Source organism: Drosophila pseudoobscura, chromosome 3, assembly GCF_009870125.1.
Source record: "Drosophila pseudoobscura strain MV-25-SWS-2005 chromosome 3, UCI_Dpse_MV25, whole genome shotgun sequence".
NCBI classification, from domain to species: domain Eukaryota; kingdom Metazoa; phylum Arthropoda; class Insecta; order Diptera; family Drosophilidae; genus Drosophila; species Drosophila pseudoobscura.
The window spans coordinates 5,746,674-5,765,517 of NC_046680.1; the positions used below are offsets into that span (position 1 = coordinate 5,746,674).

General features: G+C 47.7%; 3 protein-coding genes across 4 annotated transcripts in view; 2 read left to right on the forward strand and 1 right to left on the reverse strand.

The window, feature by feature from the left end:
* The window catches only part of LRP1 (LDL receptor protein 1), a 52,585-nt gene that overhangs the window by 18,261 nt on the left and 15,480 nt on the right, over nucleotides 1-18,844 (forward strand). The window contains exons 2-4 of one of the 2 annotated variants that reach the window (XM_002138176.3): nucleotides 18,144-18,287; nucleotides 18,355-18,477; nucleotides 18,546-18,797. In XM_002138176.3, coding sequence (XP_002138212.3) covers nucleotides 18,144-18,287; nucleotides 18,355-18,477; nucleotides 18,546-18,797 — 519 coding nt within the window. The remainder of the gene's footprint in view (nucleotides 1-18,143; nucleotides 18,288-18,354; nucleotides 18,478-18,545; nucleotides 18,798-18,844) is intronic. The other variant, XM_033378676.1, reaches the window with a different exon arrangement.
* Nucleotides 13,039-13,492, forward strand: LOC6898131 (accessory gland protein Acp62F-like). The gene has a single exon (XM_002138174.3). It carries the CDS (start codon nucleotides 13,075-13,077, stop codon nucleotides 13,480-13,482), a length of 408 nt encoding a protein of 135 aa, XP_002138210.2. The 5' UTR covers nucleotides 13,039-13,074; the 3' UTR covers nucleotides 13,483-13,492.
* Nucleotides 13,485-14,320, reverse strand: LOC6898132 (protein nemuri). Its single transcript, XM_002138175.3, has one exon. The coding sequence runs from the start codon at nucleotides 14,261-14,263 to the stop codon at nucleotides 13,541-13,543; it is 723 nt and encodes a 240-aa protein (XP_002138211.3). The 5' UTR covers nucleotides 14,264-14,320; the 3' UTR covers nucleotides 13,485-13,540.

The following is an 18,844-nucleotide window of genomic DNA, read 5'->3' on the forward strand; positions in this document are numbered from 1 at the left end:
ATAGATGTGGTGCTCCCCTGCTTTGAATAGACTCTCAAGTGAGGCGCCCATTAGCCATGGGCCAGGCCAACTAAGGGTTAATGTTTGCCCCACCCCCCGTGGACGAGGATGTGCCCCCCATCCTACGCTTTTAATTCGTTGCAGCATTTTTTCTTCCTCCATTCATTCCATTTATTCATTTTTAGCTGTTGCTCTGCCGCTGCTTCCGCTTCTGCTGGCTCTTTTGATTCCTGCCCAAGTGCGTTAAGCTTTCAAAGCTGAGCCGGCTTAAGAGCTTTGCAACTGTTGTTGCTGCTGGCTGAGGTTTACACTTTCTAAAGGTAACATATCCGACGCACGCCCAGGGGCTAAACAGGGGCCTATCAATGGCCCCGGAGGGTGGCCGAGGAGCGAGAGGGGGGGGAGCACAGGCATGTATGGAAATTGGAATCATTGGAAGGCGAGGCAGAAGAGGCTCCAGCAAGCATGATAAGTAGGCATGGGCGGGGAGGGGTGGCTAGGGGGGGGGGTATGATGATATTGACATGTGTCACATATGTTGCGCTCACTGAAGTGTGGGAGTGGGAGAAATCGAATGAAAAGAAGAGAAAAACCGCCAGCGAGTGTCGGAGGAGAGGGAGAGGGAGAGGGAGAGAGAGAGAGCAGCTCTTGAGATGTCGAGGAATGTGCTCCAAATTGCCCCATAAATATTTATCGCCCTCCGTGAAGGCAACGAAGGAAGGAGGAGGAAATCATTTATTCATTTACCCCAGAAATGAAATTTCGGTTTATGCCACTCGCACACACACGAGTACACATACATACATGTATACACGTGTATGTGTATGTGTATGTGTATGATATTATGATAGATTTATGATTTTCTCAAGAAATAATTGAATTTCGCCAAAAAAAATAACAAACAAAATCCGATTTAAAAGCAAAAAGAGAGGGTGGTGGGGAGGGGAGGGGGGGGGAGACATGTCTCAAGGAAATTCCATTAGCCGTATCCTACATGCATCGCTATCGCTTTAACGGCACAAGAAACGTGCTTTAAATCCCAAAATTATCAAAGTTTGCTTTTTCTAGAAGAATCGAAAGAGAACCCAAAACGGAAAGTGAAACAAAAATTGGAATCCAGACCAGACCTTGTACCCCCCCTCACTCTTTCTGACTGTGTGGTTGTCGACAATTTTTTGCAATTGACTTCTCTCCCTATTTCTGAAACCCCCATCTAATCTGTCAAGGTTGATTTAAGGCGAGTGAGTGGTATACATAGATATGTAGATAGGGGGGGGGGGGGGACTCTGGTGAATGCATTTCATTGTTCTCCCAAAGACAACTCTTTGCCCTCAAAAAGGGCCAACGATTATTTGATCTATGAAACATTAAGTTTTATGGAAAGCAAAGGAATAAATGAATCGTCAAAGATTCTACACAGATTTCAGCGATCCACTATTTCATAGACTCTCGGTTTTTGTCAATTTAGAAACATTTCTGGGGCTAAAAACCCGCCTGCAAAATAAATTGGTTTTTGCGCAAAAAACAAGGCTTCACGAGGGACGACGGAGGGAGGGAGGTAGGATGGGAGGTAGGGGGAATGGACTCCAATGGAGGTGCCACATTTCAGTAGCCCAATTAAATGTCACACCCGAAATGCGCTCGAAATAAAGTTTAATATGCATTTTCATAATTTATACCAGAGCCGCCCAGAGCCAAAGTTGTCTGCTGGCCCAGCCCTTCCCCTGCCCCCCTCCCCACCCAGCAATCCATCCGAATCTTTGAGTCTAAACTAGTTTACCCAGTTGATTGGCTAGCTGTTTGGCTTGGACTGGCCTGGGCGGCTCTGGGTTAACGACTCTGAAAGTCTCCCCAAGAACAGAGCCAAGAACAGCCCACGCAGCAGACCGACCTGCTGGGACTGCCACTGGGAGCTCCACTTAATGGCCTGACGACCCAAAAGATACTCGCAGTAAAAGCAAACTCAAGTCAAATCAAATCGAGTAAATATTAATGACGATGGCAGCCAGCAGAAAGCAGAAATAAATTATTGCACATTTACAGCTTCAAGAAAATCACATTCGAATGTCTTTCATGATTCGATGGATCTCCAATGCGATTAGTTTGCTTTATCTCTCTCTCTCTCTCTGGGTGTGTGTGGATGTCAAGTGAGTGGCAAAAAAGGGTTTGACCCTCCAACAGAGTTCGTAAATAAAGGGTCTCAGGTGGTGCCTCTCATGATGATGATGATGATGATTGTAGAAGATTACCCTCCATTACCATATGGTTGAGTGGCCAACAAGCTGGTGTCCTTCCGATCAACTCTGTCTCTCTCTCTCTCTCTCAATATTTACGTCTGATTGGCTCTGAGCTTTACTTCGGATTAGCTGCTTAGGAGAATAGAGGGGCCTAGAGGCATGAGAGCCCCAGGAACATGCCAAATCATGGCTCCCCCTTTTATTGAACTTCTGTTCCGTTTGGCTCTTTCCCTGGGCCATTAGTGTGGGAAACCGACGATTGTTAATTACAAAAGCCACAAAGGAAAAGGCTTAAAGAAGAGGGACAGCAGGGAAAAGGAGCAAGAAAAAGGGTTAAGAGCCGCCTAACAAGCTGCAGCTGGCATCAAATTTCTGCATTCGCAATGACACAGAAAGAGACAGAGAGAGAGAGTCAAAAGAGTAGCCCGAAGGAGCTGCAGAATAACGAAGCAGTCGCAGTCAGTCCCCCCCTCTCAAAGGGGCACGGGGCACGGGGCAGGGGCAGCGGCAGGGGGCAGTGCACACGAAATGATAAGCGCGCCAAGTGCACACAGCAATCAGGCAGGCAGCAGCCGGCAGGGAGGGAGATTCAAGGGGGGACTCGAAGATATGTACATATATCTAAATATATAAATTACATACGTACTATATATAGCTTGTACATGTAGTATATATATGTACATATATATATTTTATTTATCAAACGTGATTTTTCCCTTCTTCTTGTTTTCTGTTCGTGTCTGTCTCTCCTTTGGCTTTGTTCTTTGGCTCGTCCGAAGAACCTGTTCAACTGCATCGAGAACGTGAACGAACAACAACAATATCTTGTTGAATCACTGGCCACAACAACAACAGCAACAGCAACAAAAAACAAAGAGAGAAGAAAAAAAGGGAAAAAGTTGCAGTGGGGAGAGTCTGAGGCGGAGGCTTAAACTCCTTAATGTCGTCCGATAGTGTACCCTTTCAACGGTATTACGTTTCGGGATTGCCAGACATTGATTGATCCACTCTATCAAAAAGCCATAAACCTTATGGGAGTCAAAGAAATCGCCAAAAGAAATATGCCATCGAATGGGTCGATAGACAGAGTGCAGCTGAAAGATGGGAGTTTCAATGTTTGGATCCACTATAATACCTCATTATAGATAACATATTTCGGTAATTAATATTCACTCTCTAGTGGCTGATATTTCTCGATATTCACTGATATTCTTCGATTATTATTCCAGCATATTCCTTCGATATCTCATGTACGGCGATAACTAATTTTCTGTAATTGATATTCTTCGATATTCTTTGATGATAAACGATGTGCCCCAATACTCTTATTGATATTCCTCACAGATTGATGTCATTCGATAACTAAACTATTCGATAATTGATATTATTTGATAATATTTTACGTTACGTTCCACATTATTCGAAATAGTTTCTTATTCCCAAAATATGTTGAAAGTTCTTTAGCTCTTTTTCCACCAAAAACAGCAACCGATAGTGTTCTTTGCGATTATATCGGAGCCCATTCAGTAAAGGAATTTCCAATTTCCCATTAAAAAGCTGAGTTTTATTCAATCGCTGATTTGCATCCAATATCTGCGATTCATTCGATATTACACCTGAAAATTCTCCATTCCCCGAATGAATATTCCAACCGATCAATCGACTGTGCTGCACAAATTGAATGGGGAAACATATGGAGCTGGAAAGTTCACTCGAGAACACAAAAGACGGAAGGCAAAAGATGGGAGAAGGGAGGGGCACACAAGGAGTTGAGTCCTGCTGCTGGCATCCTGGTCATTTCTGTGTCTGAAGGACGGCCAGGGGGCCAGAGAGAGATGGAGATACGAGTGGAGCTGGATGGTTTTAATATGTTCTCGAGGCTGATTCAATTACGTGGACACTGCTACCGTTGCAGCTCCTCTGCACCGCTGCTGCCATGCCCCCTCCACATGTGCGGGGGGGGTTTTTTTTTTGCTGCTGTTGTTTGTTTTTTAATGAGCAGCGACTGCGGAGAAGAGACTTGTCAAGTGCAGCCTCGCTGGGAGAACAAAAACTTTGTGGCTTACCCCCGAAGTTAACCGCAGAATCGCTTCGGGCTGTGTATCTGACAGATGTCCCTCAGTCAACACTCTAACCACGACCCCGACCCCGACCCCCATCTCCACCTCGAACCCGCACATCTTCTCTGTGTATCTCTGTATCTTTCCTGTTTAAGGACTCGCCCTGGCCTGAAAAGAGTTGGCGGCGGAGTGTCTTCCTTTGGGTCACGTTTTTCCATTATTTTCAAATTTTCCCTTGCGCCCTTTGCTTTTTGTTTGACAATTTGTTGGGGCTCGTAACATGTTTTATGCGATGATAAATGATAATAAATACTAATAGAGTATTATGTGGCTGTGCTCGTAATCCAAACAAATTGAAGAAAAGAAGTGCTCTCCTGAAAGGAATTAACATCATTGATGTGGTCTTCTGTATTGGGAATGGGGAATGGGAATGGGAATGGGGTGTGTGCCCCCCTTTCTCAGTTTGAGAGGCACTTGAAAAGAGAGCAAGTGAGGGGAGGAGAGGGACCGCTGCAGATGCAATTTGAATTGAATATCTCAATTCTCATCCAATTATCCCATTCTGTAGTGTTTTCTGTGTGATTTATGCCACTCGAGTGTGGAACCAGATGGAACAGATCAACGCTCCCTTAATGCCCACAGAAAGATGAGGGATACGAGTACACCCCACCACCCCACCTCCCCACCTCCCCTCCTCCCCACCTCCCTCTTTTATATTGAAAATAATTACAGACAAGGAAGACAAATGAAAATTATATTGTTTCCTGGAGTGGAGGGCAGAGGCACTCTACCACTTAGCTAATGAAAAAAAAGATAGTCCCATGGACAAGGCGGAAGGGGGAGGGGGTGGGGGGGAGTAGCCGCGACCGAACTGTGACGGAAAATTCCCTTCCATTCCAGCCATCGGCCATGGCCCACTCTCTAATCAGGCAAGGCTCTGGCTTGGGTATCCGTGTCCCTACCAAGGGCTAATTTCGACGGCCAGTCTCCGACAAGGACCAAGCAGTGGATGGCCGTATAGTAAGGGCAGTTTACGGCAGGCAACTCCGTTTAACATCCGCTTTTATGGCAATTTGATAGCTGCAAGACGGCTCCTCTAATAACTGCCCGGAGATGGACACAGGACACTGGACAGTGGACACTGGAAACTGGACAGTGGGATGCGTGGGGGAAAACTTCACTGAGAAAACGGAGAAACTTAATTGAAAAGTTCGATGGGAGGTGGGCGGAAGGGGGGCAAATGGAGAGCACTCCTCGAAAGTTTATTGCAATCCCTAACAAATATTTAACACATTTCTATGGGGTTTCGGAATTGCATCCCAATAGAATGCAGGGACACGCGTGTGCTCCAAGGCCAGGTGTGGCCAATAAAAGGGATCGTTCTTAAGGTATTTCCCAAAGCCTATCTTAAAAGGTTTCCTTTCCTTTGAAGCCAAATTTGCGCACAAATCGACGATTGTTTCATTCGATATCGATAATTAGTCCCTTAAGCTGGCATCGATTAAATAATCTTCGACTTGGTGGAGCCACTGTAAGGAGCCAGCAATGGGGCCTTGTAGCTGCGCCTAAAATCTGTTGCAATGCCACTGTTCGCCCCCCCCCCCCACTCGGTGCCACCTGCGTTGATTACACAAAGGAACAGAGCTGAAAGGAGTCTGGTCCGGGCAACATTGTGCGGAGACATGCCGCAGAGCGGAATGACGATGTTCCTGTTTATGCAACCTGCCACCGCCTGTCGTGGCAACAGCGTTCTTCATGCTTCGCCACCCCAGGATGATGTCTGGCCGAATTCGTACTTTCTTCAAGAAGGTCTCTGCTTTCTTCTTTTTTTCCATTTTTGCCTTCGTTTATTGCATGGCAAAGTTTTGCAATAATTTTTTATTTACTTGACTTGCACTCGTCCCCCCTCGTCCCTCGACCCTCGACCCTCGACCCTCGCCCCTCCCCCTGCTGGCTGTAGTTTTTTGATTGCCTGCAGAAATGGCCAAATGGCAAATACGGCTAGTAGCGGCAACAATTTCCTCTCTTTTACTGGATAGTTTTTCACCGTGCGAATCGAGAAAACTTTGCCACTTAAAATATGCGTGCCCCTTACGCCCCCACCCCCCCATACCCACGCGCTTTTCGAATAATTTCAAGCTTTTTTAATGGGGTAAAAACTAGGAAAAACTTGGTCAGCCAATTTAAAAGTCATTGGAATACGTTTTAGAACTCTCTCTCTCTCTCTCTCTCTCTGTCCCCCTAAAGCAGAAAGAGATCTAGGGGATAAATGTGCAACCAATAAGGTATTTATTTGTTAACGAAAGAGAAACAAATCAATCTGTGCTGTGTACTGCATGTCGTATACGTAATTTAAAGTGGTTATGCATTGCGTATGTGTACGTGTCAACAACATAATGAAAATAACCACAAAACAAAGCAAAACAAAACAAAATAGAACAATTCAATTACTTTCTCCTGTACTGAATTTCATTCGATTTGAGAATGGTTTTCGAATCAGTTATGAAAGAGATAGAGAGAGAGAGAGAGAGAGAGAGTGAGAATGAATGTGTGAACGAATTGATTGGCATTGGATGTGCCATGTGATACCCCTTGAGGATTGTTCCCTTTGGGTCTTTCGACATCCTCGCTGGGCGATTGGGCGAGCCCTTTTCAGTGCTTGCTACCCTGCAATTGGAGTGTGTTGAACTATCGATTGATGTGTGCTGCTGCCTCCTCTTGTACGACACGGAGAACATGACAATCACTGACACGACGACAACATGCCGCAACACATCCTTGTCCCGCCACTCCCTCCTTCGACTGGGATTTTTAGGGAAATCAATGACCATGGCCAGAATTACAAAGAAAATCATTTAAAAGCCTTGGCTGCTTGGATCCAGATTGAGAGTCATTCGCCTGGCAGTAACCTGTGGCAGCAACAACAACAACAACAACAACAACAGCAACAACAACAGCTAAGGAAGATTGATGATTATTTATATATGCACATATATAAATCATAGTTTGCTGCTGCCAGCCAGATAGCCAGGGAAAATGCAGCAATAAAACAACTTTCGGGCCACAACTAGAAAATTGTATTTATAAACATTTATGAAGCAGATTTCACCCCGTCGAGGGGCGAGGAGGGGAGACGAGACGAGACCAGAGCAGACCAGACCAGACCAGACGAGACGATGATGATGAAGGGCTGCCGAGAGAAGGCCAACATCAAGTGCTTTTAGCCAAAACTCCAAGTGAAGCTCCAAACTTCAGGCGTCCCACTCCCCAAAGGAAGGCGAAACTTTTTTGGATGGCTTGAAAATGGGCAGGATGTGCAGGATGTGCAGGATGAACACAGTTCCATTTGTCTAGAGTTTGGCGCTAGTTTTGCTTTGCATACTTTATGCGAAATGAAAAATGTATATTGATCTATCTGTTTTATGGTTGGAATGGAAGGATCCACTAAATAGTAAATACTGGAACCTAAATCTGTAAAGGTACACTTAGGAACTGCAAACAACATGCATGTCATGTGCATGATGCGGAGCATTGAGGGTGGCTCGAATGCTTAAAAAGCAGAGCAGCAGCAGAGGACCCTCCACAAGGGAGGCACTTTCACCCTTGAATATTTTTCAAGAATTTCACTTCAATTTCAATTTGGTATTGGAGCTCCATGCCACGGTTTACCCCAGATAAAAAGCCATTCAAAAGAGCAGTTGAACATTCAGTTGACCTTAGAAAACTTTTGGTTTTATTGCACTTTGCCCCCGCCCCCTGCATTTTCGCTGAAGCATCCTTCCAGCCCAGGAATCGTGGAGTGCCGCGGAAATAGTCGTATTATTTCCACTGCTGCCGCGTTGGCAACTCCTTGATTAGGATTATTAAAATTAAATAGGAAAAGAGCGCAGCAGCTCTTTCATAAAATCAGTTTTCGAGCATTGGGTTTCCCCCCTCTTCACCCGCTACTCCCCCGCGTTTTCCCCTCTGCTACCCGTCGCGGCTCATTAAAGACGCTTTTTTCTTGGCCTTTTTTGCACAGAAGAAAAACAGACAGCGAGAGAGTGGGAGGGGGCTGGAGGGCTGTAGAAGAGCTCTTTTAAATATTTGCTACAAAGTTTTCTCTCGACTGCAAAAAGGGAAACTTTTGGCCACCCCTCCCGCCCCTCGAGAGGCGTTGATGATGCTGCAACTTTTTATGGCTCCGTCCGCCCGGTGGAGGGCCCAGGAAGGGAGGGGAATATCTCAATTTTCTGGTTCATGGAAGGAGAGAAGGGCAGAGGGCAGAGGGATTAGCCTTCCACATAAATCTGCTGAAATATTTCTATGCAAATTGAATAATACTTATAAATGCAGCATGGAAATAAATTTAAAATTTGCCCAATATCGTGTAAAGTATGTGGGATCTGTGTGTTGCATGCAACATTTAATGATGAAAATACCCTTTGCGGCGGGGCATGTACTCCTGAAACTTGTATGTGTTTCCGTTTTAACATTGTTTGTTTTTTTGTTACTTTATGCCTTTGTTTTTGTTCTTGTTTTTGTTCTTGTTTTGTTCTGGCTTGATTTGGCTTTTAGTAGTTGCAGCCACGCCTTCCGCCGCCCCTTCTTTGTGTGAAGCATGCAATAAACTCGATTAAAGTGCCCGAGGGAACATACGGCCCGGCAAAAAGCGGAGTGGACAAGCCCGAAAGTGCCCGGCAAAAGCAGCAGCAGCAGCAGCAAGGCAGAGCAAAGTCCAGTGTTCAAAACGGACAAACAACGGTTGATGCCGGACAAGAGCCTGTGCCACAGGGAGGACATGCCGCACGCGGGGGCAGGGCCTTGGGGCAGCCCTACATTGTCTGCTCGACATTTGCCACTCAGGCTGCTGCGATTCCCTGGTGCATTTAAAGTACATTTATGTCAATCACGCTCATTATGCGCACATCAGTGCATTAAATAATACAGAAAGGGGAATCAACAGAGAGAGACAGAGAGACCGAGAGAGAGAGAGAGACCAGCAGAAGGACAGCACACAAAGGGAAAGAGAGAGAGTGAAATGAATGATGATGAAAATTGAGACCTCAGTGCAAGGAAGTCGTCGTGCCACCGGAAGCCAACGCCGGCCATATTTGTGTGTACATCCAGATGCTGCCCCACCGGATGCAACTCTGGCTTTCCGCCCCCTTGCTGGCGGCCATGGAATGTTGTTTGTTGACCATCGCTGAGCGGAAATCTGTGCTGGCTTTGTCACCTTTTTTATGCCTTTTCCTCAGTTTGGGTTTCATTTTGATTCGCGTGTCGGCGACGGAAAAACGCTATTATAAAATGAATTTTCAGCAGGAAATTTATTCAGGACTGGCTAAAAGGGGAAAACGACACATCCTTTGTAAAACGCTTTTTCATCGCATCGATTCTCAAAGAAGCGGGGCAACAAGCCCCAAGGGGGAGGGGGTGGGTACAAATGTTGCGCTCATTAAAATTCCACCATAAAAAATGTCTTGCGATTTCGTGAATAATATCTCTGCTCTACAGAATGGAGTGCGAATGTTCCGCAGAGAATCATTAAAACCGGGCTAAAGTATATATATTTACCCGTACATAAATGGTAGAAGCCAAGGAGTGAAAGCCGAGGAGAGAGTGGGAGCGGGAGTGGGGGATGTGTGAAAATGTTTACGACATTCCTGGACTCAATTTGATGTGGAAAGTGCCACGGAGGCATTATTCTCAATCGTTAAAATTGTTGCCAAATTGTGTGGCTTGTCTGACAATTATTCTGAACGCCTTTCCATGTTTTGCAACACTTAACGGCAGGCAGACTTTGTCCCCGTCTTGGAGGAAATCGATGAAAGCTCTTCGATTTCATAGCGAGTGTCCATGGGCGAATGAATCCTTAATATCACCTTAGGGTGGGGGTGTGGGTATAATGTCCTTCCATCAAGTAGTATGTAGGTATATGCATACGGACGGACCCTTCATCAGTCGAATAACCTACATATTGCAGCTGCCCCACAATCCTGAACTGTGGGTGCCAGTTCAACCTCAAACTTTGGCTGCAATCTGTGGCGTCTCTGGGCGCATGCCACGACTGTCATGGCAACGGCAGCAGCAACAAACACAATAGCAGTAGCTATGATGACAGGCCATTGTTGCTTGTTGTTGCATGCCCCACGGCTGTGGCACGTACACTCCTGGCAACTGTCAGCGCGTCATTCAGAGCGCTAATTAAGTGAAAAACAGTGTTGCACACCAAGTTATGCACACACACACATACACGCATATTTTGACCCAAAAACAAACAACAACAACAACAAAAAAGGAAAAAAAAAACGAAAAGAAAATCCTGCAAAGTTGTTGACTAACAACAAGGACTCCATCGGAGGAAGCGCCGGATGAGATGAGAAGAGAGGTAAAGTGAAGAGAGGAGTATTCCATGAAGCTGATGCTCTCGCCGCTGCTGCTGCTGCTGCTGCTGCTGCTGCTGCTGCTGCTGCTGCTGCTGTTGCGGGCAAATTTTCCGCGTGCGCCGACATAAATCGCAGCCCCGGCGGCATCGGCGGCGTCGACAAATGCAAATTTAGCTTCGAGCCCAAAAGGCGCTTAACCCGATTTCGCTGCTCTACTGCCCCCTGCCCCCTGCCCCCTAAGCTCTTCTCTCTCGCGCTATATTTTTGATGGAAAACAAGCAGAAACACAGGCGAGGGCAGAGCCAGAGGCATAAATATGCAAAGCAGCGACAGAGGCCAGAGCAGAGGCAGTACCTACCCCAGAGGCGGGGCAGCGACGGACTTGATCGGAAGCAGAGAAAAAGCAAGAGCTTAAGCACCCGAAGAGCCCGAAGCAGAGTTAGAGTAGAGCCGAGGCAGAGGCAGCGTAGATCCGAAGCAGAGGCAGCCTAGACCCGAAGCAGAGGCAGCCTAGACCCGAAGCAAAGGCTGATAAGCACCAACGAAGAGAGCAAGCAGCTTAAGAGAGGGAGAGGCGAAGCGTAGGAAGTTTAGAGCCTAAGCAGAAGCTAAGAAAAGCTTAGTCCAAGGTGAATTGAAGGTGAGCCATCACTTCCAGAAAGCGATCTCATTTGAGTTTGTGTGGGTGCACAGAGTGAGCGAGGAAGGCAACTCGGGAGAGGGATAAAGAGAGAGCGAAGTTCAAGCAAACATTTTTCAAGTTTTTGCAAGGTGAAGCTCGTGCAATGTTATCTGCTCTAAAAAAAAAAAACAAAACAGAAAAACAACACATTCCATGCGACAAGAGAGCCATCAAATTAGATTTAAGAAAACCCTGAACGGGCCAGAAACTGAACCTGAACTCGAACGCAAAGACCAGACCTTGAGCAAACGGGAAATAAAGCGACGGCACGTCCCGGTAGCGAGAGGCAGAGGACACTCCAACGAGAGTCAATTAAAATTTCTATTTGATTTGGCAAATGTCAGTGGCAGGCAGGCAGGCGGCTGGCAGACATCCGGATAGCAGCAGCGAACAGTGGAAGTCCTGGCTGTACAGCTGGCCACCCATCCACCCACCTTGGCAATTTTCCCTACCCGAGCACCACCAGTCTTCCCGCGCGGCTCCCCCGCCCCCACAGACAGGGCTGACCAAATGCCAACAGCAGACCAGACAGATAAGAGCAGCTCGAAATTGGCTACAGGTAGACAGAGTAAACAGAGCAAAGCAGTGCAGAGCAGTGTAGAGCAGTGCAGAGCAGTGTACAGCAGTGCAGAGCAGAGCAGAGTCCGAGATGTTCTCAGCCGGGATTTCTCTTCAATTTCAGTATTTTTTACCTCCAAGAGACAAGAAGCAGGAGGAGCAGCTGGGGGCTGGGGCTGTAGAGAGAAAGCGTATTTCGTTAATTATTTATGGAATTTCGCATTTTCCGGAACATCCCCGACACAAACGGAGGGTGCACGAGCGAGGATGTCAGGTAAACGAACTCAATGGCCAAGGCGGCAGCGGCAGCGGCAGCGGCAGCCATTGCAAAAGATGAGCTTAAACGAAAACAAACTGAAATTGAGTGCACCAGTGAATGGCAGCAGAAGGCGTGTCAGCGTCGATGTCGGAGTCACAGTCTGGTGGCACGACAGGAGCAAGTGCAGTTCCCTGCTCAGGACTGTACTTGGCCAGGCATTATTTTCATAAATCTCATGTGGAACAAGCACTAAAAACTAGAAACTAAATCGGAATAAAAAGAGGCGTAAAACTAATTTCGAACAGTGCAAAAGCCGCTAAGCGAAATTGCAGCATTTCATAATTTATGGGGTCATGCAAGCATGCACACAGATACACTCGCACACCAGGACCAGGACATAAAAAAAAGCTATAACAAAAGGAGAATCGCAGGCGAAATTTATGACTTGTGGTTGTGCTACCTGCCACATGAATTTCTCTCCCTCATACACGGAAATATGTAGGTTATGTGGATGCGATAAAAACTTTCTCTGGCGCTAAAACATTCGCCCCGAAAAGTATGCTGCAATAAAGCGGATTCCAGTGGATATAAACTGAAATATTTGAAGATCAGCCGCCTGATAGATGTGCATACACGGTGAAGGGCCAAAAAGCCAACCAACAAATAAGCATAAACAAGGAATAAAACAACTAGAAGATGCAGCAGCGTTGATTCCATTTGATTCCCTAGTCGTTGATTCGCTTTACAAATTTCCCATAAGCGAAGGGACACACGTGACGAATGGAAGTATTGCATAAATTCCCACAGAACTAATTTAATTTGCAATGCTGTCAGGCACAGCCAATTTCAGGAACTTGTTAAATATTTTCCCTCGCCCCAATCGAAGAAAAGTTCAATATCGACTGAGAATATGCACAAGTTGCATTGGAAATATATTTGCCTGGTGTACCACCTGCTCGGAATCGTGGGATCTGCCAGTCCTGAACAACCGGAGGTAGACTGCACGGTGAATGGAACATTGGCCTTATGTCCCAGCCCCTGTCCGGAAACCTGTGAGTTTCTGAGTGAAACCTGCACGAACGAGTGCGGTGGACCCTGTGTGTGCAAGGAGGGTTACATTATCGACGGTGATCTCAGGATCTGTGTCCTAAGATCGGATTGTCCCGCGGAACTGAGGCAGACGACGATACCCCTGCACTATCCCGTGAATATCAAATATTTCGGATCGTATTTAATCCACAACGATTCTACGGACTATAAAAGCTGGGAAGTGCGGATACGCACGATTCGAAAACCCATCGCATTGAATGAAGACTAGTCTGTTGGAAGTGTTTGTTGGTATATTTTTTATGAGGGAAGGAGTTTTGTTTTCTAATTTAGATCGCTATTAGCCGCCTGCTGGTGGATCCGCTAGTCTGCTTGTTGTTGTTGTTGTTGGTGGACTCTTTTTTGTCGGCCTGGGTTTTGTCTTTGTTGGACTGTTTCCTTTGTCCCTGGCGCTTGTTGTTGCCCGTTCGCCGTTTGTTGCCCTGTCGCCTGGAGACGTTCGGTCTGCGCTGTCCCCGTCGGCCCCGTCCGCGTCCACCACGTCCTCCGCGTCCTCCGCGTCTGCCGCAACGGCGATTGCCAGCGCGTTTGCGGTTCTTGCGTCCTCCGCGACGGCTGCCACGCCGACGGGCGCGTGCCTCGGGGCGCACCAGCTCTAGGACCTGCTCTACCACTTCGTTGGCATCCTCCTCATCGATGGCATCTTCATCGGGGCCTTGGAGCTCATTTGCCGCCTCCTCCACCAACTCCTCCTGCTCCTGCTCTTGGTCCTGGTCTGGCTCATTGGGATTGTCCAGCGCCTGGTCCTCCTGCTCCTCGTTGGGATCCTCTTCGTGCTCGCGGATATCATCAGCATCTTGATCATGCTGATCATCATCCTCATCCTCGATCGCATCGTTGGCATAGTACAGAGCATTCAGGGGAGCCTGCTCCTTGCTGGGCCTCGCCTGAATGGTCCTCTGCCTCTGTCTGGCCGCTGGCTTGGCCCAGCTGCCCGTGCCGATGCTGAGCAGTGCCACCAGGGCACACAGTGTGATCCACTTGAGAGACATGCTGTTGGTGAGTTCGTTGTGTGGCTTCTCTGGCACTGGGCCATGGCTTTTATGCGATGCTTCTGGCCCAAAAGAAGCCCCCTTCCCCCTGCCCCCTGCCGCCTGCCACCGGCTGCCGTTGCTGCCACTGTGCTGCTGTGTCAACATTTGATGATGATTTCTGTTTGTTTTGGGAAAGTTGTTGGCTCTCTGAACCCCCCTCCAAAAAAGTTGTCCAACACCTTCTTATTTATGCTCTAAGCAAATTTAAATTAGTTTTTTATTGTTTAACCTCTGACGCCCCCACCCCCACCCCCAGCCCCACCCTCCGGCAGGAGTGCCACGCTCCCGGGGGCTCTAATGATGCAATGCCCCAAAGTCACGTACTTCAACTTGGCCGACAGTTGGCTGACATTCTGGTTGTTCTTTCTGGCTGATGTTTAATGTTTAATTGTGGGCACGTACTGCCACGTACCACGGGGTGGCAGCAACTGCATAAACATTGGAATAATTTCAAAACACTACCAGGGGCCGAGGTGGGGACACAGAGGTGGCGCGGGGGAGAGGCTGAGTGGAATATTAAATTGGGAAAAACACTATTTGGAGGCTCATCGCATTCGCAAGTCTGGGGCTTCCGCATTAGCGAAAAGCCCATGGAAAATGTGTTGTTGTTTGTGTTTGGGAGTGAAATTCGAATCATTTCGGAATAAATTATAGACAAACAAAAAATAGCAACATGGTTTGGGCAATTGATTCGATTTCCAAGTAGAAAAACGAGTCTCTTGCCATTGATTGATGAATATTTGAATTTAATTATGGGTTTGCCATCAGTCGCTATGCTAATTATTCGCATCGTTTCAATTAAATTTGGGCAAAAGCCTTCTGCAAGTACATGCAATGCACACAATTCGTCCTTTAAATGGTTCTCATCCATTGGATTGATTGAATCTATTGCCAGAACTCGAACTCCTGTGTGTGTCCTCGTTCTGCCTGTAATTCCTGCAGTTTTCTCATATCGCTCTCAGCAGTGAGTGACCATTATTCCATCATCTGTGTGATTGCATTTCCCATCCTTGGGCCTGGGTCGTTGCCTGCATACCGATTTGATGTTAGAGCGGCTCCGATGAAAGCCACAAAAACCCCACTCCTCTCTCCCTATTCCTCTCTGGGGACATTAGCAGCAGGTGATTGGTTTATTATGGGTTTTCCTCTGTTTGCATGGCAGCTTTTTTGGGAACCATTGCCTGTCTGATGCCCTAATGACAGGTGCAGGGGAGGATGGCGGTGGCGGTGGCGATGGCGATGGTCCCCTAAAAACCCACAAAATACATGCCAGCCAAAGCACAGCATGCCCCTGCACCACGTGCCTGGGGCAGAGCCGGACCGAAGCCGGAGGGACCATGGCAAATGCAATTAGTGGCCTGGACCATTTTAGGCTCGAAATACTCGAAAATTGAAAGCCCATGAACTTTAAAGGGCAGCTCTGGCTTGAATGTCAGTGGAAGTTCGGGCGTTTGGTCTGGATTTTCGCTAGCCCTGCGGCAGGGGGCAGGCTGTAGCCGGGGCATTGTGGCGGCCACTTCAATCCCCACCGAATTAATGTGTACAAATCTCCCTTTGATGCACTCTGCATGAACACGAGCGTTGAAAATCGAACCACTAGACCATTTAGTTGTCAAATGAATCGATCGAAGGACGAATCTTTCTGTGAAAGTATTCCAATGGAATGTTATGGCCAAGATTATGGAACATATAGAGATAAGATGATGGCGACAGTACCGCAGGATCTGCAAGGGTATCTAATGCTTCGGTTTCCCTAGAAGCTAGATTTTCCTTGCCGTCGCTGCTGTCATTCCACAAAAAAGAAAGAAAAAAATAATACAAAATACAAAACAAGGAACTTTGCGAATTGCAACAATTGCTGTTGCTGTTGCTGCTGGTTGGCCCAGAGAGCTCTTCTCTGGCATTTTTAATTTAATTTTTATGGGCACCACGCAAGAGCCAGAGATGAAGATAGAGACAGCGACAGCGACAGAGAGCAGGAGGGAGTGTGAAAGAGCAGGGGATGGCGGGTGACATACCAGACGACAAATTGTCGGCAAATATTAATGCAACAGATTATAATAAATGCGCCTGGCACATCGTTGTCATCCCCGCCATTTGCCAAAGTCCACACTGCTGGCATCTCCATCTCCCCTCTCCGTCTCCCCTTTCCCTCTCCCGTCTCCCTCTCCCTTCCGGGCCAATGCCTTTGCTCGGCTCGCAATTTCAATTAAAGTGAACTGTGAATGCACTCAGAGAAAACACTCGAAACACTCACTCCTCTCCCTCCCCACCCCACACACTCACACACACTGTCGCTCTGGAAAGTTTTATAAAGTGTTGTCATCTATGCGTGTCTGCCCCTTGATACTATATCACACTTAAGAATGGCCTCGTTGTTGCACAAACGACAAAGAAGCGTTTTCCTAGCGATTTTTCCTCAGGTCAGAAATAATTTTAACGCAAATTTATGGGAAACATTTAAGTGGAAACATGGAAAGCACGTGATGGCAATCGAAATTAGATGAATACAAACTGGGGTTAGAGGCCACTCGAGCCCTTCGCTTATGGGACATTTGTACAGCGAATATGCCCCACTGCAGAAAAGCGATGCCCCTAGGAGGAGTCTATTCTGTCCGCTTTTGTTACTTTTTAGCCTTAGAAATCGCAAGTTCATTTCCTCCAGCAAATATAAAAATATTTCCCTGCTGCCGGGGAAGAAAATATCTTCCTTTTCACAGGAGGATACGATTTGCTTGGGCCACAAAAGAAAGGAAAAACCCAACCCCAACCCCAACCCCAACCCCAGCTCCAAGCAGGGCGCTCAAATCAAAGGCAACAATGACAACGAATTGGATGCTAGAGAGGGTATTGCAGGGGGGTGCCAAGGGGTCCCGAGGGGTTGTGCTGCGGCATTCGCGACTATAACCATAAAAGCCACATTGGCGACACATGGGAACGGCCAAAAATATTCCAACTGCCAAGAGGTTAAACTCCAGAGACAGAAATTGGACGGTGGCAGGCATGTCGCCGCCGTATTTGCGTGGCAATTTGCATGGGGCAGCGAGGCAGCGAGGCAGAAGGCGAAAGGCAGGGCAAAGGACACACGGATACGGACATAATAAGCCCAAGGGCATGCGGACACCGGAGGACCAGCGAAAAAGTTGACATTTTTTATTCCATTTGTGAAACTCAAGCGAAAATTTTGTCAAGGCTGCAGTGCCCCAAATTGGGGACCAGCCACCAAGTGGACTGGACTGGAGTGGAGTGGAGTCCAGGCTTTTATTTAATCAGCTCGTGAGGCCCCCTTCTCCTTCCCCCTCGCCCCACAGCCCCGCAAAATGTGCTCCGAAATGATGTTATAGGGCAATTGTTAAACATTCGCAAGTGCCGCTGGGGAGTGCCCCTCCAACTGGAAACAAAAGTTAATCCCACAAAAAAAAGGGAAATTAGCAGGGTATTTGCAGGTCCCACTTTTTAGAGGAGTAGGAAAGTTATACACTCTATGAGGACAGAAAAAAAACAAAACAAAAACCCAGAGCTAATTAAAAGAAACTTTTTTGGGATTAATGAAAGTGGAAGCGAATGAATGGGAAAGCGTATTGTATTGCATATTCCCCTTTGAAATGGGGAAAATCGAACCAATTTTTGTTCATTTCAATGCATTCCCCTCTTGGGCACCTCGGGGCATACAAGGATCCTGCATTTAGAGGTAATTTCTAAAACTTTGGCTGCTCAGAGATTTGCCGGAATGCCAGAAGTAGCCCCCGGCAACAGCCACCCCCTCCGTGTTCATAAATCTTCATTCTCGGTTATTGTTATTGCTTGGGTGCTGAATCCTGTTTTCCCTCTATTGCAGCAGCAGCGGCCGCATCTTTGTTGGGGCCCCACTGCAACGAGGGACAATTTCGCTGCGTGCCGAGCCTCAAGTGCATACCCGAAACGTGGCGCTGCGACGGGGAGTACGACTGCGGCGAGGGTGATTTAACCGATGAGGTGAACTGTAAGTAGAGCCCGGATAGAGTGTCCTTTGTCCGCCACTCAAACGCACTTGCCCGCCTCTCCACCAGGTACCGATGCCGTGGCCCTCCAGTGCCGCGCCTTCGAGGGCGAGTGCCACAATGGGGAGTGCCTGGAGCTGTCGCGCTTCTGCGATGGCCACTGGGACTGTGATAGCGACGAACTGCAATGTGGTAAGTGCCACAGGCAACGGTCGAGAGGGAAAACCGCAGCTAATTGGCTCATTCTCTTTGGTCAACAGATAAACAGGACGCTGCCTGTGCAGCCATGAACTGCAGCTACAACTGCAAATTGACGCCGCGGGGGCCGCGCTGCTACTGCCCCGGGGGCCAGGTGCCGGAGTCGCTGAACTCCACAAGGTGCGTGGATCACGACGAGTGCCAGGAGCCGGGCACCTGCGACCAGCTGTGCCGCAACACGCCCGGCTCCTACGAGTGCTCCTGCGTCTCCGGCTACGACAAGGCCAAGGGTGGACGCTGCCGGGCCATCAATGGTGGGTATATCCCCTGCGTACGAGCGTCTGCGAGCTGCCAGCTAATC

What these genes read in the sequence shown, in the direction of transcription:
- LOC6898132 (XM_002138175.3), bottom strand. Translation starts at nt 14,263, where the DNA reads ATGTCTCTCAAGTGGATCACACTGTGTGCCCTGGTGGCACTGCTCAGC.
- LOC6898131 (XM_002138174.3), top strand. Translation starts at nt 13,075, where the DNA reads ATGCACAAGTTGCATTGGAAATATATTTGCCTGGTGTACCACCTGCTC.